This window comes from Chlorocebus sabaeus, chromosome 19 (assembly GCF_047675955.1).
Source record: "Chlorocebus sabaeus isolate Y175 chromosome 19, mChlSab1.0.hap1, whole genome shotgun sequence".
Classification (NCBI taxonomy): Eukaryota; Metazoa; Chordata; class Mammalia; order Primates; family Cercopithecidae; genus Chlorocebus; species Chlorocebus sabaeus.
In genome coordinates, this window is record NC_132922.1 from 9,734,693 (window position 1) to 9,757,590 (window position 22,898).

Genomic DNA, 22,898 nt, shown 5'->3' on the forward strand with positions numbered 1-22,898 from the left:
TTTTCAAATGCTGTACAATACTTCCCAAATTTGTCCTTTAACCCTAAAAGATTAAATTTTTGTTGCTACACAGATGTGGTAGTTATGCTTTTAAAATGTTAGTCGTCTTTTCTCTTAAAAAAAAAGTTCTCTTCTATCCCAGTATTATAAAAAAATCTCAATTTTTTTCTTTTTAAAATAATTTCCAAGTACTGAAACGTTTAGATCACAAGTATAAAAGAGCAACTTGCCCAATGAGAAAGCAACAGTCTTTAAATTTTCATACGTTCAAAGCAGAACATAAATTTACCTATTGCTGTTTGTAAAAAGAATGAATATTGAGAGTTACTGGATCTTATTTTAGATGTTAAGCAGTGTTTAGTTCTTTCTTTTCTTTTTAGACAGGGTATCACTGTGTCACCCAGGCTGGCCTGATGTGGTACAATCATAGCTCACTGCAGCCTCCAACTCCTGGATTCAAGCAATCCTCTCATCTCAGCCAGGCACACACCACACACAGTTACTTTTTAAAGTTTTTGGAAGATACAAGGTCTCGCTAAGTTGCCTGGCCTCAAGGAATCCTCTTGCCTTGGCCTCCAAAATTGTTGGGATGACAGGCGTGAGCCACTGCACTGTTATTTTTTGTTTTGTTTTGTTTTGTTTTAAATAGAAGCAGGTTCTCACTCCATCACTCAGGCTGAAGTGCAGCAGCATGACCATACCTCACTGTAGCCTCAAATTCCCTAAGCAGTTCAATTCTGTGCACTAATATGAGGGAAGCAGAAAAATTAAAAGGGAAAAAAACATTTATTCAACATAGTACAATACCACAGGTCCCTCACATAATCAAGTAGTACTATAAATCGCACTGGTGAGACTTTAAAAACTTTTCATATAAACCTTCAAAAGATTTCATCACTTACGCTGTTGATTTCTCTTATCACCAGCATTTTTGAGGGGCAGACACACCGGACAGTCATGTCTTGTACAATTCTTCCAGTGTGAAATGATTTGTCGAGAAGATGCACAGTGTGCCACTAAAGAGAAGAAAAATTTTTTTTTTGTTTTTAAGAGCAGGTTATGTTTTTACATTAATAATAGCTAACTTGTTGACCACTTAATAAGTAATATAAATGCATTAACTTATTTCATCTTCTCAACAGTCCTGTAAGGTAGCTCCTATTAATACTCAGAATTTACAGTCAAGAAACGCAAAAAGAATGGGTAAGCAATTTGCACAAAATCAGAGAGTACTCAAAGTGAGATTCAACCTCAAGCAGTCTCGCTCTAGAGTCCTCATTTTTCATCATCATACTATACAACCTACTTTATTCTAAGCAAATGTACTCTAAATCAATGGTATGACACACATGAACACTTTTTTTTTTTTTTTTTTTTTTTTTTTTTTTTTTTTTTGAGACGGAGTCTTGCTCTGTAGCCCGGGCTGGACTGCAGTGGCCGGATCTCAGCTCACTGCAAGCTCCGCCTCCCGGATTTACGCCATTCTCCTGCCTCAGCCTCCCGAGTAGCTGGGACTACAGGCGCCCGCCACCTCGCCTGGCTAGTTTTTTGTATTTTTAGTAGAGACGGGGTTTCACCGTGTTAGCCAGGATGGTCTCGATCTCCTGACCTCGTGATCCGCCCGTCTCGGCCTCCCAAAGTGCTGGGATTACAGGCTTGAGCCACCGCGCCCGGCCCACATGAACACTTTTTAATGACTCCACACAAACTGTATTAGATGGGGTAAAAATGATTCTAGCAAATTGTATTAAACTGAACACTTGCTTACATGACAGCAAACCCTCAATAACATTTAAAGTATGCTATGCTGGGGCAAATAAAAATCAAAGTCTATGAGGATCACCACATGGGAAAACCTTTGAAATTTCTTCTCTTCCCATATCCTTAGATATACGCTCACAAAAATGATACCGTGTTTTGGCCGGGTGCAGTGGCTCACGCCTGTAATCCCAGCACTTTGGGAGGCCGAGAAAGGCAGATCGCGAGGTCAGGAGATCGATACCATCCTAGCTAACACAGAGAAACCCTGTCTCTACCAAAAATACAAAAAAAATTAGCCAGGCGTCATTGCGGGTGCCTGTAGTCCCAGCTACTCAGGAGGCTGAGGTAGGAGAATGGTGTGAACCCAGGAGGCGGAGCTTGCAGTGAGCCGAGATTGTGCCACTGTACTCCAGCCTAGGCGACAGAGCAAGACTCCATCTCTCAAAAAAAAAAAAAAAAAAAAAGATACTGTGTTTTTATCATTTCCTAAAATAATGTCACTACCTGTAAAGGAGTCTCAAAATTGATTTTGTTTATGGCAGCTTTATCCATAATTGCCACAGAATGGATGCAGCCAAGACGACTTTTACTGAGTGAGTTAACCGGGATGATGCATTTAGTCAATGGAATTTTTAAAATGCTTTGAGGTATAAATATTTTTTAAATTGCACATACTGGCCAGGTGCGGTGGCTCATGCCTGTAATCCCAGCACTTTGGGAGGGCAAGGCAAGCAGACCACAAGGTCAGGAGATCGAGACCATCCTAGCCAACACAGTGAAACCGTGTCTCTACTAAAAATACAAAAAATTAGCTGGGCGTGGTGGCAGGTGACTGTAGTCCCAGCCACCCGGGAGGCTGAGGCAGGAGAATGATGTGAACCTGGGAGGTGGAGTCTGCAGTGAGCCGAGATGAGGCACCACCATACTCCAGCCTGGGCAACAGAGCAAGACTCCATCTCAAAAAAAAAAAAAAAAAAAAAAAAAAAAAAAAAAAAAAAAAAAAAAAAAAAGAATAAAATTTAAAAATTGCACATATTTATGCACACTTTGTTTTTTTGAAATAGGGTTTGGCTTTATCGTCCAGGCTGGAGTGCAGTGGTATGATGTCGAATCACAGCAACCCCTGCCTCTTGGGCTCAAGCCATCCTCCCACCTCAGTCTCCCAAGTAGCTGGGACTACAGGCACACACCCAGACACCTGGCTGATGTTCTTTAGTATTTTTTGTAGAGACAAACTTTCACCATATTGCCCAGGCTGGTCTTGAACTCCTGACCTCAAGTGATCTGCCCACCTCAGTCTCCCAAAGTGCTGGGATGACAGTCATGAGCCACCGTGCCCACCCTTTTTTTAAAGACATGGTTTCACATTGTCACCCAGGCTGGAGTACAGTGGTGCAATCATAGCACCCTGCAGCCTTGACTTCCTGGCCTCAAGCAATCCTCCCTTCTCAGTCTTCTTAGTCCCTCAGCTAGGACTACAGGGGCATCATGCCTGGAGAGGTCTTTCTATGTTGTCCAGGCTGATCTCAAACTCTTGGCCTCAAGCAATCCTCCTCACTTGGCCTACCAAAGTACTGGAATTATAAGTGTGAGCCAACACACCTGTTCTAATGTATACATTTTGGTGACTTTGTACATACATAGATACCATCACTACAATTAAGGTACTAAACATATCCATCACCACAGAATAGACTTGATCACATTTTCCTTCTTCTCCCTGACTGTAAAAATTAATTGCTAAGTACAGTAACCCTGTGAATCCACTTACCTTGGCAAGACTTGCCTGACTGGCAGTGTGTCATGTGGTTTAGGACATTCTTCATTGTGCGACAGTGGGGAAGGTTGCACTGCCTCACTTCCCCATTGGCCTGCTCCCGGCGCTGGCACTTGTGAGCATGCAAAAGGAGAACAAGTTGCTGCTGGATGAGCTTGCGCTTCTCTGGATCAGCTGTATGTGCTCCAGAACCCATCCCTTGGGCAACTGGAGTCACCAGGCCTGGCTGCTGGACCTGCGGGGCTGGTTGTTGACCCTGAGAGATATAACAATATATTTAATGGTAGGAGTCACAGAGATGTGCATATTTTCAATTAAAATCTTTATGGTTAGTCTACTATAAGCCAGACTCCATTTTTCGACATAGGGAATTCATAAACCAAGGCTCCTACCTTTAACAAGCTCGATTTAGTAAGAAAAAAATGACATTATGAAGTGATGTAAGTATGTATAATACACAGAGAGTAAAAGCAGAGAAAAGGACATGGTAAACTCCAGTGGGAGAGGGAAGGGTGAGAAGGTGTCTGTAGTTAAAAGCACACCCAAATTAGGTTTTAAAAAGCAATGAAGAACTCCTCAGGAGACTCGGCAAAGGGGTCTTTCAGATTGGTGAAAAACTAGTTTCTCTAAACTCTGGGAGAAATTTAGTTTTTTAAATTAAAGTGAATATTTCAGGCCGGGCATGGTGTCTCACGTCTGTAACCCTAGCACTTTGGGAGGCCGAGGTGGGTGGACCACCTGAGGTCGGGAGTTCGAGATCAGTCTGACCAACATGGAGAAACCCTGTCTCTACTAAAAATACAAAGTTAGCCGGGCATGACAGCACATGCCTGTAACCCCAGCTACTCAGAAGGCTGAGGCAGGAGAATTGCTTGAACCCAGGAGGTGGAGGATGCAGTGAGCCGAGATCACACCACTGCACTCCAGCCTGGGCAACAAGAGTGAAACTCCGTCTCAAAAAAAAAAAAAAAAAAAAAAAAAAAAAGGGAACATTTCTCAGAATACAGATGACATGTTTCATTCATCTGTATAGCTCTAGTACTTGGCAGAGTATCTGAAATATAGGCAGTCCATAAACATAATGACACAAAGGACAAAACTAAAACATCTGAAAGATCATTTTTTCAGACAATTTTTTCCAAAGTTGAATGCAGACACATTTACTATTAGTAATTTGAGAGTTGTTCAGAAACAACATCAGAAGTTTCTGAAAACTTTATGTAACAAAAATCACTGTTTAAAACAATACATTACTTTTAAGAGGGAATTTACTTTTGTGTAGTAGAATCAAATAATATCGATAAATATGGTCACTGAGAGTTCGAATCCTTTGCCAGAGAGTCCTTCCCCCAAAAGAGAAAGGTTCCACTTTCGTATCCTATGGAAATGCTCACAAGACCAAGCTGCTGAATGGCAGGCCCCTAAAACTTCAACGTAGCAGTCCACTTACTCCTGTTTGGATCAACACGCTCGCTGATCAATAACCACAAGGAACAAAAAACCACAAGAAATGGAAAGGAAGCACAAGCCTCCTCACAGGGATGATGATTACGTATCAATTTAGGATCTTAGTGGGTACAAACCCCGGTTTATATAATAGAAGGGTGAAAGTTTAACACAATTGTTTTGTCAAAATGCCAGTTTGAAAACAAGTCTGTAATGGATTAGTACTCACCATGTTGGGCATTCCTCCACCAGGAACTGTCTTTTTGTCCATAGTAAATGGAGATAAGTTATTTGATAGTACAGTCTTTGTCTGAATCTGGAGACCAAGGCCACTGGCTCCAATCTGCTGTCCAGGATTCTGAGTGTATGGTGAACCGTAAGGATTAGGGTTGTTCATCATTCCCATCTAAGAGTAAGAAACAAAAGAAAACAAAATGAGGAATAAAATTTAAGACATTATTATTCCTTTTCTGGTTTTACTTCCTAGTTCACAAAGACAGTTTCAAAGGAAATTCTCAGCTTCTGTTAGAAAACACACTACAGCCTGGGCAACGTGGCAAAACCCCAGAACTACTAAAAAAATACAAAAATCAGCTGGGCATGGTGGCGCATGCCTGTAGTCCCAGCTAACTGGAAGGCTAAAGTGGGAGATCAGTTAAGCCTGGGAGGTAGAGGTTGTAGGGAACTATGATCGCAATGGACCTAGTGGCGGGCCTGGCGACTCACACCTGTAATCCCACCACTTTGGGAGGCCAAGGCAGGAGGGTTTCTTGAGGCGAGGAGTTTGCGAACAGCCTGGGGAACATGGTGAAACCCCATCTGTACCAAAATACAAAAAAACAAAGACAAACAAACAAACAAACAAAAAAACCAGTCTGGCGCAGCGGCTCACGCCTGTAATCCCAACACTTTGGGAGGCCGAGGCGAGTGGATCATGAGATCAGATCAAGACCATCCTGGCTAACATGGTGAAACCCCGTCTCTACTAAAAATACACAAAATTAGCCGGGTGTGGTGGCGGGCACCTGTAGTCCCAGCTACTCGGGAGACTGAGGCAGGAGAATGGAGTGAACCCGGGAGGTGGAGCTTGCAGCGAGCCGAGATCGTGCCACTGCACTCCAGCCTGGGCGACAGAGTGTGACTCCATCTCAAAAAAAAAAAAAAAAGAAGGAAAGAAAAAAAAAGAAAAGCTGGATGTGGTGGCATGTGCCTGTGGTCCCAGCTACTCAGGAGGCTGAGGCAGGAGGATCACCTAAGCCTGGGAGATCAAGGTTGCAAAAGTGATCAGGCCACCGCACTCCAGCCTGGGCAACAGAGTGAGATGCTGTCGCCAAAACAGAAACAAACAAACAAACAAAAAAACCCACTATACAAAATATGCTAATGACAATACATTTTCAAGATTAAGATCAAAATTCAGATTTAGGGGCCTTGGGTATGGTAAATTTACAGAGCTATTTTCGTAAATATTTGAAATAAAGATGTTTTAGAAATACTTTTAATCATCTTCATTTAATTCTATCTGCTAAACAAGGTTTGCCATTCATTTCCATTAAGTCATACATGATGCTATTTGGCAAATTCAACTTAATAAGCCATCTAACCCCTTTGTCATGCTCAAGCATTTGAATGTTTTCTTATTTTTTCTTTTTTTTTTTTTTTTGACTATTAAAAAATAGAGACAGGGTCTTGCCATGTTGCCCAGGCTGGTCTCAATCTCCTGGGGTCTAGCAATCCTTCTACCTCAGCTTCCCAAAGTGCTGGGATTATAGGTGTGAGCCACCACACTCGGCCTCATTTGAATAATTCCTGTATTTTGTTTATATAGAAAGTAGAAAACAGAGGGTTTGGGAATATGTCTTTTTTGTGTAGGGACACTGATAACAGTGTTTTTTTTAAACTTCTGATTCTGACTCCTTTACATAGAGCATGTGAAAGTCCAGACTCCACACCATTCCTTACTGTTTTAAACCTAGCTGTTCTATTAAGTCACCTGCTTGGCCCTTCAAGTCATTTGATTTTGCAACCCTGATGTACTTTTCCGTTTTTGAGACAAAGTCTCGCTCTGTCGCCCAGGCTGGAGTGCAGTGGGGCAAATCTTGGCTCACTTCAACCTCTGCCTCCTGGGTTCAAGCGGTTCTCCTGCCTCAGCCTGAGTAGCTGGGACTACAGGTGTGCGCCACCATGCTCAGCTAATTTTTTTACTTTCAGTCAGGACGGGGTTTCACCATGTTGGCCAGGCTGGCCTCGAACTCCTGACCTCAAGTGATCTGCCCACCTCAGCCTTCCAAAGTGCTAGGATTACAGGCGTCAGCCACTGTGTCAGCTCCCTATGTACTTTAAAAAGTAGTTTCTTTTCTATATTTAAGTTCACCTGGAGCCAATTTACTATAATAATAATTGAAAAACAGCATTTATTATTCAAAGGTCAAACGTTTTACTGATAATGAAAATTATAAAAATGCATTTTCATTAATCTTTCAAATTAATTACTTTAAATAACTCAAAATGGGGTCAACTTTATATCCCAAACATAAAGTTTGAAGCCACCCACCTCTTCTGCCAAATTACACAGAGGATCCCAACTATAAGTCAACATCACTACTAGAAACATTGAGTAGCCGGGCACAGGGGCTCACGCCTGTAATCCTAGCACTTTGGGAGGCTGAGGTGGGCGGATCATGAGGTCAGGAGATCGAGACCATGGTGAAACCCCGTCTCTACTAAAAATACAAAAAAACTTAGCCAGGCGCGGTGGCGGGTGTCTGTAGTCCCAGCTACTTGGGAAGCTGAGGCAGGAGAATGGCGTGAACCTGGGAGGCGGAGCGTGCAGTGAGCGGAGATCATGCCATGGCACTCCAGCCTGAGCGGCAGAGCAAGACTCCATCTCAAAAAAACAAAACAAAACAAAACAAAAAAAAACACTGAGCAAGCACTCAGAATAACTCAAGATGCTATAGCTACTGCCCAAGTAAAGGATTCATACCAGACTTCTCTGTCTGCCAAGACCAGTCAAAGGGTCCTTCAATTCTACCTCTAAAAGCACACATGCACACTAAAATCCTTCCCATGTATTCCTACCCACTGTGACTGTCTCAACTCAAACCTATCCCAGTGCTTGTACAGACTGTGGACAACAGGTTTGCCTGTCTTGTTTTCACCTGCCTCTATAAAAGAAAAAAATCAATCCCACAGTACATATACCAAAGTCTTTATGAAGTCTGACTACCTACCTATGGTATCTTAAATATTTCCCATACTGATTTTTTAAAATCTGAAAGTATCATGCTCCTTGAGCCTCCAGCATTTGCCTGAAGCTTTTCCTTTTCCCTACAACTGAACAGTACCACACTTCCTTTCCTATTTGACTCCTTAATGCTAACCTGGAAATAAACACTAAGTTCACAGAGAGGCATTTTCTGTTGGTTCCTTAGATAGTACAACCTAACTAAGAAACACCTGCAGATTCTACTCATCCTTATAATTTCAAATGTTACTACCTCTGTGAAGCATCTGTTTTAGACAGGTACAGAGCTCTTGATAAAATCTTTTTCTTTTAAATTTTCTATAAAAAGACAGGGTCTCACTCTATTTGTATGGTACCACCATACAAATAGCTACCTCAACTAAAAAGACAGAGGGTGAAGAAGCCACATACAGTTCTAGGCAGCTACAAGAAATGGGTCCTGCAGACAACTCTTCTTTTTTGGAAAAAAGAAAAGTAGAGATGGGGTCTCATTATGTTGCCCGGGCACATCTAACTTCTGGCTTCAAGAGATCCTCCCACCTCAGCCTCTGTTGCCTAGGCGGGAGTGCAGTCGCATTATCATAGCTTACTGTAATTCCCAACCTCTGGGCTCAAACAATTCTCCCATCTCAGCCTCCCATGTAGGTGGGACTACAAGGCTGCACCATCATGCCCAGCTAATTTTCACTTTTATTTTTGTAGAGATGTTGTCCAGGAGTTGACTGAACTCCTAGCCTCAAGCAATCCTTCTGCCTAAGTGCTGGGATTACAGGTATCTCCCACGATGCCTGGCCTAAAATTTATTCTTTAAATCATATGCAGTATCTATACTCTGCAAATCTATATGAATATGACATCTTTATCGGTTCGGCAGTTTGCCTCTATTTTAAAAAAGACAAAAAATTTTTAATCTTCTTTATGCTATTACCAAAAAATGAAAAAAAAAAAAAAAAAAAAAAGTTGAACATTTTCATTTTCCAGATGAAATTCAGAGACTAAGGTAATTAATTTACAAGAATGATTTACAAGTACTTTACAAGTGGCAGTTTGATGGAAGCATAAAAGAATGAGGTGCCCTGAAATGAGAAGCATTCAGAGAAAATAATTTCTTGGCCAAGCGCAGGGGCTCACGCCTGTAATACCAGCACTTTGAGAGGCAGAGGTGGGTGGATCACCTGAGGTCAGGAGTTTGAGACCAGCCTGGCCAACATGGTGAAACCCTGTTTCTACTAATACAGAAATTATCTGGGCGTGGTGGCACACACCTGTAATCCCAGCTACTCGGGAGACTGAGGCAGGAGAATCACTTAAACCTGGGAGGCAGATGTTGCAGTGAGCCAAGATTGCGCCATTGCACTCCAGCCTGGGTGACAAGAGTGAAACTCTGTCGAAGAGGGGAGGGGAGGGGAGGGGAGGGGACGGGAGGGCAGGGGAGGGGAGGGGAAATAAACCTTCTTGCCAAAAAGACTGCAGAGGCAACAGAATGCAGAAACAGGTTTAAATCAAGTCCAGGCTACTTTTGGTAGTTACAAATCTGGCTGCAAGTGCTGCTGCTGCCTATGTTTTTTTTTTTTTTTTTCTTTTTAAAAGTACTAGTATTTATCTAATGTGGCTCCAATAATATGCATATCTATACATGGGGGAGTTGTTTCACCTGTTTCTTATTAGCATGAAAATTCCTGATAGACATAACATGAAAGCCATTCTATCACAGAACCCGCAAGACAGACAATAAATTATGCCCTCAAGAGTCCTATTATCTGAATCAACAAAATGCTGGAATTTCTAAGCTGCCTTGTTGTCTCTTGTTAATAAATGTAATGTCTTTATCCAAATATTTCCCCAATTTGGTCCTTCATGATTGCATGCCTTGCCTGCCTAGACCAACTGAATTTCAACCAGTTCCTGACACTGCTTGTTCCCTTAATCACGATGCATTACCTGGAAACTCCAAGCTCCTCTATGGGCAGACTACGGGTTCAAATACACAGACTACACTGATTGCTGAGATCAGCTGGCAGTAATTTCTTCCTGACACTTTTGGTCACTGCAACCAAAAAAGATTCTCTAGTTTTTGTTTTTCCATCTCCCACAGAGATCTGTTGAAGAGTTAGAAAATAAAACAACAACCAATCTCCAGATCATTGCCCCTTCTATCTCCTGAGCCCCACTTCTTTACTCCCCACACTAAATGTAATAAGGAAGGAATATTTTGTACTTAACATCTGCTACACTATAGTTTTTTGATCTTGTTTCTTTCTCCATAGCTAATGTGCTTCAGATGTCCAATGACCTACCACCATACAAACAGCTACCTCAACTAAAAAGACAGAGGGTGAAGAAGCCACACACAGTTCTAGGCAGCTACAAGAAATGGGTCCTGCAGACAATTGTTCATTTTTGGAAAAAAGAAAAGTAGAGATGGGGTCTCATTATGTTGCCCGGGCACATCTAACTTCTGGCTTCAAGAGATCCTCCCACTTCAGCTTTCCAAAGTGGTAGGAATACAGACGTAAGCCACTGAGCCATGCCTATTTTTTCTTCTTGAAAAAAAATGTGGCCAGGCTCAGTGGCTCCTGTCTGTAATCTGAGCACTTTGGAAGACCAAGGTAGGTGGATTGCTTGATGCCAGGAGGCTGAGAACAGCCAGGACAACATAGTGAGACCCTGTCTCAACAAAAATAAAAATAACTGGCAGGGCATGGCAGTCCCTGTAATACCAGCTACTTAGGTGGCTGAGGTAGGAGGATGGCTTAAGCCTGGGAGATCAAGGCTGCAAGTGAGCTGTGATGGTGCCACTGCACTCCAGCCTGGGTGACAGAAAGAGATCCTGTCTTGAAAACAAAAGTAACTTAAAAACATTTTGGCTTTGATTAGTTTATGCTGAATCTAAAGATTGGGGTAAAAGGCAATATGATCCAAGATTCTTCCCATAAATCACCATGGGTCAGACTTTTGGAAGACAGCTGTAGTAGTAACATCACCACCTGCCTGCACATCCTGAACCACAGATTCCTCCATGAAAAGAACTGTGTGCAAAAGCTGATGTCACTTGCCAACAGGCTTACAGTCATCAAATCTCACTGAGAACTTCCTCACACCTTAAATCCTAATTCTTAAATACCATGAGTCTTAGGAGTTTTAGAAGAAACGTAATGAGTATAATTCACTCTTACAAGATAATTTTAGGACTTGGTACAGTGGAAGGGCAACTGCTGGTGTGGGTGTGCCATGACACCAGGATAATTTTTTTTTGGTAGAGATGGAGGTCTCACCAGCTGGGGCTGGTCTGGAATGATTCTAGGTGTGAACTGCTGCACCCAGGCTTAAGTGGTTATCTTATCCTAAACCTACATAACTTAAATTTTTAAAAAAAATTTATTAAACAGGAGCGATGGTTTCCTGGTCCTCGCCTCCTCCGCGGTCTCCCTGGAGTTCTTGGAAGGCGGCCAGGATGTCTCAGGCTGAGTTTGAGAAAGCTGCAGAGGAGGTTAAGCACCTTAATACCAAGCCAGCCGATGATGAGATGCTGTTCATCTATGGCCGCTACAAACAAGCAACCGTGGGTGACGTAAATACAGAACGGCCCAGGATGTTGGACTTCAAGGGTAAGGCCAAGTGGGATGCCTGGAATGAGCTGAAAGGGACTACCAAGGAAGATGCCATGAAAGCTTACATCAACAAAGTAGAAGAGCTAAAGAAAAAATACGGGATATGAGTGACTGGATTTGGTTACTAGGCCATGTGTTTCTCCTAAACTGAGACAATGCCTTGTTTTTTCTAATACCGTGGATGGTGGGAATTCCGGAAAATAACCAGTTAGCCCAGCTACTCAAGGCTGCTCACCATACAGCTCTAACAGATTAGAGGCTAAAACGATCACTGACCTTCCTTGAGTAGTTTTTATCTGAGATCAATTAAAAGTGTATTTGTTACTTAAAAAAAAAAATATATATATTAAACATTTAAATCTCCCTCATTTGTCAAACACTGATATAAGTACTTTACAAAATATCAATATAGGCAGGCTCACTTTAAAATGAGGAAATAGGTCCGGGTGCGGTGGCTCATGCCTATAGTCCCAGCAGCACTTTGGGAGGCCGAGATGGGCAGATCACTTGAGGTCAGGAGTTCACAATGAGCCTGGGCAACGTGGTGAAACCCCTTCTCTACTAAAAATACAAAAATTAGCCAGGCATGGTGGCACATGCCTGTGGTCCCAGCTACTTGGAAGCTGAGGCAGGAGAACTGCCTGAACCCAGGAGGCAGAGGTTGCAGTGATCCAAGATCACACCACTGCACTCCAGCATTGGCAACAGCAAGACTCTAATAAACATAAAATAAGGAAATAAAATATCATTTAACAAGTTTAAAATTTGAATTCCTCCTTCATATCAAAACACAAGCTCCATAAGGACAGGAATTTTTGTTTTGTTCACTTTTATATAAACCCATTTTCTGAAATTTGGATTACAACCGTAATAGTGCCACACTCCCAAGTAGTTGTCAATGAGCCTTTCCTTACTTTGTTTTTCTCCATAGCACTTACCTGGCATACTCTAAAATTTGTATCTTATGTGCACAGTAGAAAGTAGGTTACATGAAGTAAATTCATTCACTACTTTAACCCTTAAGTATTTTGTCCACCAGGGAGGGTTTATTTTAAGTCTGGCATCCCTCCTCTCCATAGCAGAATTGGTGGCAAGGACTTTATCTCTTCATAGCTATGCTCCTAGATTCCAGAAAAGGTACTTAATAATTTACTTTATTGTTTCTTTTCTCACTCCAAATATTCTAAGCAAGCTACACTGACATGGCAATCTGAAAGTGTCAGAGGCTGGGTGCAGTGGCTCACACCTGTAATCCTGGCACTTTGGGAGGCTGAGACAAGAGGATCACTTGAGCCCAGAAGGAGTTTGAGATTCGCCTGAGCAACGTAGTGACACCCCACCCCATCTCTTAAAAAAAAAAAAGAAAAAAAAAAAATCAGCCAGGCGTGGTGGTGCATGCCTTTAGTTCCAGCTACTCGGGAGGCTGAGGAGAGAAGATTGTTTGAGCCTGGCAGGTTGAGGCTGCAGCAAGCCATGATTAAGCCAGTGCACTCCAGCCTGGGCAGCACAGCAAGACTCTGTCTCAAAAAACCAAAAAACAACAACAACAACAACAACAAAAAACAGTGGCAGGGGGTGAGGGGCAGAAAGCGAGAATCTACAAAGCAGGAATGCTAAAACAGAATCCTAACTTGTCAATATTCTTGTAGCAAAAAAAACATTTAAGGCTTCTGAATTCCTACATGTCATCTAAGTTTCCCCCAACACACGTTTGTCCATCTGTCTTCAATTCACATTTGCATTCTCTGTCACCATCAAGGTTCTCTTTTTTTTTCCCCCCTTAAATAGAAGATGGGGTCAATGCTACCTCGTTGGTCTCTAACTCCTAGGTGCAAGAGATCCTCCTGCCTTGGCCTCCCAAAGTGCTGGGATTATAGGCATGAGCCACTGCACCCAATATTCTCAGGAACACAGAAGTCCTGATATCTGCTCAAATTATTCCTGTTACAGAGAAAACTTGCTCCTGACTCCTTGTGAAAATCGTACCTATCTCCAACTTAATCTTCCAAGTGAAGCCATCATGCCAGGCACTGGCAACCATAGTGTGATCCCATTTTAAGAAAAACGGATAAAATATGTAAAGAAAAATATGGAGAAATAAGCACTGAAGTATGTGTGATTATATCTTATTTATGTATACAGGGTACACATTTAAAGAGTTTAAAGTATTTTAAATAATATACTTAGCATTCTCTAAGCTAACAGAAGTCTTTGGCCAAGTTCTGGTTCACTGAAACATCTACACTGTTGAAGTCTCATATAAACAAACGCACCTTAATTTCCATCAACCAATAAAGAAAAATACCAGTTAATGCATTTCTTAGAATAAATGTATCTCTTGAAAACCAAGGACAGTCAAAGCAATAGGAACAAATGGAGTCTCCATCTGAAGATAGTGTAATGCCATCCATCTCAAAACTGTAATTTTATGAGGAGGCTACAAGGCTAAACTGGACTTGGAAATGAGATAAAAACATTCCAATACTTGTGCCAGAGAGAACCAGCATTAGCCAGAAATCATTTGGAAGTATGAAGTTATAGAATACCAGTTGCAGGCCGGGCGCGGTGGCTCAACCCTGTAATCCCAGCACTTTGGGAGGCCGAGACGGGCGGATCACGAGGTCAGGAGATCGAGACCATCTTGGCTAACACGGTGAAACCCCGTCTCTACTAAAAAATACAAAAAACTAGCCGGGCGAGGTGGTGGGCGCCTGTAGTCCCAGCTACTCGGGAGGCTGAGGCAGGAGAATGGCGTAAACCCGAGAGGCGGAGCTTGCAGTGAGCTGAGATCCGGCCACTGCACTCCAGCATGGGGGACAGAGCGAGACTCCGTCTCAAAAAAAAAAAAAAAAAAAAAAAAAAAAAAAAAAAAAAGAATACCAGTTGCAAAATAAATGTTTTACTTAAATTTAATACAGGCACTTCTTACGACAGCCCACAGTAAATTCCTGGCGTGTAGTATGTGGAAACTGCTATACAATGTAAGGCAAACCCTCCATCCATCATGGCAATACTCACATGTGTGCCAATTGTGCACACAAACCATAACTGTACTTACCTTAAGAGGCTGGGGGCCTCTCAATCCTGTTTGTCCTCCCATCTGGGGAGAGCCCTGCTGAAGAGGCTCAGTCAGTAAGTTGCCAGCACTTCCCATGCCTGGGTTTGGGTACTGCATATTCTGTCGCCCTCGGCCTGCTCCAATTGAACCGTTCATGACTTGATTAGGCATTATCCCTTGTCCATTGCCTGCAGCCAACATTCCAGGATTCATGCCAGCATTCATCCCTGTGTTCATTCCCATGGCAGGCTGATTTACTGGACTGTTCATCATACCTGTTGACTGCGTGGGACCCTGATTTGGTCCACTAGTGCCCATCCCCATGTTGGGAGAAGTCAAGCCTGCCTGTGTCATTGGGCTTTTCACCATGCTATTTATCAAACCTAATCCAGGACTGTTTTGTTGGGCCTGGCTGGCCATGACTTGACCTGGGCCACCAACTCCCATATTGAGGTTAGGGGAACTACCAGATCGCAGCAATTCTGATAGCTGTTTATGTTTAGAAGCTGCATCTTGTACTATGCCAAGACTTGTCTGAAGCTGATTAATATCACCACCATTAGTTAGTCCCAATTCTGTAGAGTTGATTAATTCATCTGGTAAGTCGTGCTCCAAGTCAAACAGAGAGCCAAAATCTAAAAGCAAAGGGAAAACATAAAGGTCAAAGTATGACAAAACCAAAATTTAAAAACTGCCCTATATTCTGTTCTTAATAAGCATTAAATATCATTTCCAAACCTCACTCCACGTTTTTCTATTTATTTGAGACAGGGTCTTGCTCTGTTGCCCAGGCTGGAGTGCAGTGGCACAATTTTGGCTCACTGTAACCTCCATCCACAGGTTCAAGTGATTCTACCATCTCAGCCTCCCAAGTAGCTGCAACCACAGGTGCGCACCACCACACCTGGCTAAATTTTGTATTTTTGACAGAGGTGGGGCTTGACATGTTGACCTGGCTGGTCTTGAACTCCTGAGCTGAAGCTATCTGTCCGCGTCGGCCTTCCAAAGTGCTGGGATTACAGGCGTGAGCCACCACACGCAGCCCTATATATTATTTTTATTGTAGTTTTTTAGGTCATACTAAAACAATTGTATAGATTTTTTAAATTGAGGGGATATTTGGTTACCTCAACAGACTTAAAACACTTAAGAACTGTACCTAAAATAAGACCAAGGAATAAAGGGATTGAAAGTACAACACCCCCCATCAATGACAGACTGGATAAAGAAAATGTGGCACATATACACCATGGAATACTACGCAGCCATAAAAAAGGATGAGTTAATGTCCTTTGCAGGGACAAGGATGAAGCTGGAAATCATCATTCTCAGCAAAATAACATAGGAAAAGAAAACCAAACACCGCATGTTCTCACTCATAAGTGGGAGGTGAACAATGCGAACACATGGACACAGAGAGGTGAACATCACACACCAGGGCCTGTCGGGGAGTGGGGGGCTAGGGAGGATAGTATTAGGACAAATACCTAATGTTGATGACAGATTGATGGGTGTAGCAAACCACCATGGCACATATATACCTATGTAACAAACCTGCATGTGCTGCACATGTATCCCAAAGCTTAAAGTATAAATTTAAAAAAAACTTAGCATTCTAAATAATGTTATAGAACTAGCATAATAATTGAAATAAAGTTTTATTTTTAGTTAAAAAAAAAAACAAAAAACACGCACAACACCCATTATTACATGGGTTGCCAGCTAAAGGTTTGTATCTACCGTCATGGAAAAAAGAAATGCAATTAAGCTGTATTAATATTCCTAAGTTCCTTAGAAGAACAGTTAAAATAACTTATCTATACACAAACTAAACTCAGGATGGGAAAAAAAACATTTTAAATATTGTAATACATAAAGACAGACAACTGATACAAAAGACCCGTCATTTGTGGAACATTCAGTGTGTGCTCCAGTTAAGCAGAGGGCTATCCACCATTTTTACCAAGTTCCCATATAGTACCTGTCTCAAAGTAGGCCCTCAACAGGCTGGGTTTTTGACCTGTAGCCTACAGAATAGCTTTCCTTAACCAAAATCTAGCCAGAATAGGGTACAAAACCATGCCTCTGGCTCCTTCACCATCCAAACCACCCCTATCAAGAACAGTGCTAGACTAGCCCTGGTGGTTCACATCTGTAATCTCAGTACTTTGGGAGGCCAAGGCAGGAGGAATTCTTCAGCCCAGGCCAACACAGCAAGACCCTGTCTCTAGAAATAATAAAGTTAGCTGGGTGTGGTGGCACTAGGCTATAGTCCTAGCTATTCAGGAGGCTAAGGTGGGAGCATTACTGCAGTCCAGGAATTTGAGGTTGTAGTGAGCTCTAACTGCGCAACTGCACTCCAGCCTGGGTGACAGAGCAAGAACCTGTCTCAATAAAGAACAAACAAAACAGGGTGCTAAGTATAGATTAATGCAGGGTTTCTTAACCTTGGCACTATTAACATTTTGAGCTGTGAGATAATTCTTCGTTGTGGGTGGAGGGGGATTGTCGTGCGCCCTCGAGTATCATCAGGAGACTCCTGGTCTTTCTACTTATGCCAGTAGCACCCATATCCCAATTGTGACAATCAAAACTGTCTCCAGACATCACCAAACGTCCCCTGGGGGAACAAAATTACTCAATATTGACCTACTGACAGTATTAACCTATTATAGAAATTATTTGAGTTTTCTTCCCTTTTAATTCTCTACAGTAGTTTTCACATTAAAGAGGCATTAATGGGAACTGGGCACAGTGGTACACACCTATAGTCCCAGCTACTGAGGAGGCTGAGGCAAGAGGATAGCTTGAGCCCAGGAATTCACATCAAGTCTGGGCAACACTATGAGACCCTGTCTACTAACAACAACAAAAACTCTACAGCTATTAGCCTCTCAAAAACAGTCCATCCCTTGAAGACAAAATATTTTCTTAATGGTCTACTGGATCCAATCAATCTTGGTTCCTAAGTATGACTCTTTCTGTATGTGCCCTTCCTATTCTTGTTTTTTTTTTTCTTTCCTTCCCAATCCTGCTCCTTCTGTATCTTACAGCATTTTATCATGTCACTGAAATTATCTCCGGGTTTGCCTCCTCTCCTCCCCTTGCCATCCCTTGTGACCACCCCTCACTCCACTCATGCACTCTTTGGGAAGGACATGTTTTACCACTTATACACCAACTCCTTGCCTACAGCGTAACATAGTAAGCACATGATCATATACGAACTAAACCAAATTGTATCCCAAGATCTCAGGGCATGATTTAGAGTCCAGAGTTTTACAGAATTACTCTTTCCTTTTAAAATATCATATGGGGCTGGGTGCGGTGGCTCAAGCCTGTAATCCCAGCACTTTGGGAGGCTGAGACGGGTGGATCACGAGGTCAGGAGATCGAGACCATCCTGGCTGACACGGTGAAACCCCGTCTCTACTAAAAAATACAAAAAACGGCCGGGCGCGGTGGCTCAAGCCTGTAATCCCAGCACTTTGGGAGGCCGAGGCGGGCGGATCACAAGGTCAGGAGATCGAGACCATCCTGGCTAACACGGTGAAACCCCGTCTCTACTAAAAATACAAAAAAAAAACCGGGCGAGGTGGCAGGCGCCTGTAGTCCCAGCTACTTGGGAGGCTGAGGCAGGAGAATGGCGTAAACCCAGGAGGCGGAGCTTGCAGTGACCCGAGATCGCGCCACTGCACTCCAGCCTGGGGGACAGAGCAAGACTCCGTCTCAAAAAAAAACAAAAAACAAAAAACAAAAAACTAGCCGGGCGAGGTGGTGGGCGCCTGCAGTCCCAGCTACTCGGGAGGCTGAGGCAGGAGAATGCCGTGAACCTGGTAGCCGGAGCGTGCAGTGAGCCGAGATCATGCCACTGCACTCCAGCCTGGGCAGCAGAGCGAGACGTCTCAAAAAAAAAAAAAAAAAAAAAAAGTAAAATATCATATGGGCTCCTCCATCAAAAATGTGTCACAAGGCTGAGTACTTTGGCTCACACCTGTAATCCCAGCACTTTGTGAAGCTGAGGAGGGCAGATGGCTCGAGCTCAGGAGACCAGCCTGGGCAACATGGCGAAAACCAAACTGTACAAAAAAATACAAAACTTAGCCAGGCCTGGTGACCTGTGCCTGTCCCAGCTACTAGAGAGGCTGAAGGAGGAGGATCACAGCAGCTTAGGTGACTCTAGCCTGGGTGACAGAGGGAGATCCTATCTCAAACAACCACCACCACCTCCACCACCCAAATGTGTAACAAAACTGACTTAAACTCACTATTCAAAAATGACTGCTTAATATACTGATATAGTTCCTTATTTCCTTATATTTATGTGATTTACTGAGATCATACTTTATTTGCAATTTTTACTTTTCCCTTGGAGTATCCAAGAAAATACTTTATCATTAGCATAGTGAACATAGAGGGCAAAAAAAATCTTCACTTTAGAAATTTTAAAAGCAGGCAGTGGTAAGTTACAGCAGAAATCACAAAGGAAATTGAGTAATAAAAAATATATTTCAAAACCTAAAGGCCTATGTTAGAAAATAAAGTTAAAAATTAATGAATTCTCCAGTGAGTCTCCTGAGGTTGCTAAAAAATAGTGAATTAAGTATACAAATTATATGAGAAAAACAGTATTTATAGAAAGAAGACAAAGATAAAAGCATACATGAAAGAGAAAATACGAATATAACAGCATTACCAAAACTAGAAGTTAGTTTTTTGCAGTAACAAAAGACGAACTTCAAGAAGGTTAAGAAAAAAAGAAAATTAAAAAGACAAACCAATACTATTATCAACTTTATACAAAAAAATGAAAATATACAAAACAAATACATTCCAGAGAAAATACTCAAACCTTAGCAAAAAAAGAAATAATATAGGATATGGAATATCCCAGTTTCTCCAACAAATTCATAGCGTAAGCTAGGAGGTGGAATCCTCATTCAAACAAGTCAACTATAAAAACATTTTGAAATGAGAGTAAGGGATATTTAAGTACAGACTGAGTAACGGGTGATACTAAGAAATCATTAACTTTATTGACTACAACAATGGCATAAAAGATACACACTGAAACATTTCTGGTGAAATGACATGGTTAGGATTTGCTTTAAAATACTCCAGCAAAAAAGGGTGGAACGGTGGTATACTAGTAAACTTGAAGCTGGGTAAATAGGCACATGGGATTTCTTTATAATATATTCTATTACATTGAAATTTCCCATTTATAAATGTTTAAAAGAAAACCACATGGGAAGCCAGACCACTGTAATCCTACTACTACTAAAGAAAATAAATCCTTGGTTAATCTTTCCATAAAGAAAGCACCATATCCAAACTGTTTACAGGCATGCCCTACACCAAACATTCAAGAAAAAGACAATGTCAAGCTAACACAAATACTTCTAAAAAAACCAGAAATAATATAAAAATTACACATGGCCAATATAAAAAAACACAGGCCAACCTTCTTCATGGACACAGAAACAAGACTCTTTAAAGAGAGCAAACCAAAGTCTCAAAAACCATCATCAAGTTGGGATAATCCCAGGAAACTAGGGGACACCAGAACATCTATAAACTGTCATTCACCATAGTAACAAAGGATAAAGAAAATATGATTCATCTTGGCCAGGCACAGTGGCTCACGCCTGCAATCCCAGCACTCTAGGAGGCCAAGGTGGGCAGATCACTTGAGGTCAGGAGTTTGAGACCAGCCTGGCCAATATAGTGAAATCTCGTCTCTACTAAAAACAAAACAAAACAAAACAAAAAATTAGCTGGGTGTGGTGGCGGGTGCCTGTAGTCTCAGCTACTTGGGAGGCTGAAGCAGGAGAATCGCTTGAACCCAGGAAGCAGAGGTTGCAGTGAGCAGAGATGGTGCCACTGCACTCCAGGGTGGGTGTCAGAGCGAGACTCCGTCTCACACACACATAAAAAAATAGGTTACAAATTCTATAAAGGAAAAAAAAGAAGAAAGGCCGGGCATGGTGGTTCTTGCCTGTAAACCAAGCGCTTTGGAAGGCCGAGGCAGGTGTTCACCTGAGGTCGGGAGTTCGAGACCAGCCTGAGGAGAAATCCTGTCTCTACCAAAAATACAAAATTTGTGGTACGTGGTGGCGCATGCCTGTAACCTCAGTTACTCAGGACGCTGAGGCAGGAGAATCGCTTGAACTCGGGAGGTGGAGGCGGCGGTGAGCTGATATAGTGCTACTGCACTCCAGCATGGGTGACAAGAGCAAAACTCTGCCTCGATAAAAAAAAAGAAAGAAAAAGAAACAAAACTTATTGTCTGCAGATAATATAACTGTTGACATAAAAAATTCAAAGCAAATACATATAACATCAACTATACCCCAGGAATATATACAACCACTGTCAATTTTAAAGAAATACACACAACTGGAAATTCTGAGAGGTTAGCAAGGTGACTGATTATACCATAAATATAAACATATCAAAGGAATTTCTGTATGCCAGCAACAAATGGTTACAAGTAATTTTTAAAATAATGTATAGCCGGGCACGGTGGTTCATGCCTGTAATCCTAGCACTTTGCGAGGCTGAGACGGGTGGACTGCTGGAGGTCAGGAGTTTGAGACCAGCCTGGCCAACATGGTGAAATCCTGTCTCCACTAAAAATACCAAAATTAGCCAGGCATAGTGGTGCACGCCTGTAGTCCCAGCTACTGAGAAGGCTGAGGTACGAGAATCACTTGAACCCAGGAGGCAGCATTTTCAGTGAGCAGAGACTGTACCACTGTACTCCGCCTGGGTGACAGAGTGAGACTCTATCTCAAATTAAAAAAAAAAAAAAGATTTATAACATAGGAAAAAACTGACAATGTATAAAACAGGTGTAAACTCAAAAGTAAAGGCTGCCTAAAAAGAATATCTCAAACACTTAGACAGAAATCCTCAGTATTAAAGACATCATTCCCCAGTACTGACCTACAGATTCAATGCAATCATCAAACAGACTTCTAAAGTCTGTCAAGAAACTGGACAAGTTGATTCTAAAGTATACACAGATCCCAAGGACCACTGGAAGTGTGAAAAAATAAAAAGGAAAAGAAAGCCAGCAGAGTGGCTCACGCTTGTGTTGTTGTAATCCTAGCACACTGGAAGGCCAAGGGGCAAAAGATCACCTCTCTACAAAAAAAATTTTTGTAAATTAGCTGGATGCAGGCCATATGCGGTGGCTCACGTCTTGTAATCCCAGCACTTTGGGAGGCCGAGGCGGGCGGATTGCTCAAGACCAGCCTGGCCAACACAGTGAAACCCCATCTCTACTAAAAATAAAAAAATCAGCTGGGAATGGTGGCGCGTGTCTGTAGTCCCAGCTACTCGGGAGACTGAGGCAGAAGAATCGCTTGAACACAGGAGGTGGAGGTTGCAGTGGCACCACTGCACTCCAGTTTGGGCAACAGAGTGAGACTTTGTCTCAAAAAACAAAAAAAATTAGTCGGATATGCCGGCATGCACCTACAGGTCCCAGCTACTCAAAGTGCCTGCTTGAGCCCAGGAGGTAGAGGATGCAGTGTGCTATGATCCTGCCACTGCACTCCAGCCTGAGTGACCGAGTAAAGCCCTGTCTCAATAACTTAAAAAAAAAAAAAAAAGGACGGGAAGGGCGCAGTGGGTCACACCTCTAATCCCAGCACTTTGGGAGGCTGAGGTGGGCAGATCACTTGAGGTCAAGAGTTCGAGACCAGCCTGGCCAACATGGTGAAACCCCATCTCTACTGAAAACACAAAAATTAGCTGGGTGTGGTGGCGGGTGCCTGTAATCCCAGCTACTCAGGAGGCTGAGGCAGGAGAATCACTTGAGCCTGGCAGGCAGAGGTTCCAGTTAGCTGAGATCGCACCATTTGCACTCCAGCCTGGGCGACAGAGCGAGACTCCATCTCTGGGGGAACAAAAAAAGCACGGCCTGAAGCTTGGGTCTCAGAAGCTCCAAAAAAACCAACTCCATCCATCCCCATCCTCCTCCCTCTGCCA

At 42.5% G+C, this 22,898-nt stretch overlaps 1 protein-coding gene and 1 pseudogene across 2 annotated transcripts in view; one reads left to right on the forward strand and one right to left on the reverse strand.

Moving 5' to 3' along the window:
* EP300 (E1A binding protein p300) overlaps positions 1-22,898 on the reverse strand; it is a 91,669-nt gene that overhangs the window by 51,438 nt on the left and 17,333 nt on the right. For both annotated transcript variants that reach the window (XM_038007378.2, XM_007975891.3), the window contains exons 2-5: positions 14,901-15,535; positions 5,214-5,390; positions 3,533-3,794; positions 903-1,016 (exon numbers count right to left, since the gene is read on the reverse strand). In XM_038007378.2, the coding sequence (XP_037863306.1) occupies positions 903-1,016; positions 3,533-3,794; positions 5,214-5,390; positions 14,901-15,535 (1,188 nt within the window). The remainder of the gene's footprint in view (positions 1-902; positions 1,017-3,532; positions 3,795-5,213; positions 5,391-14,900; positions 15,536-22,898) is intronic.
* On the forward strand, positions 11,446-12,340 carry LOC103223370 (acyl-CoA-binding protein pseudogene; annotated as a pseudogene).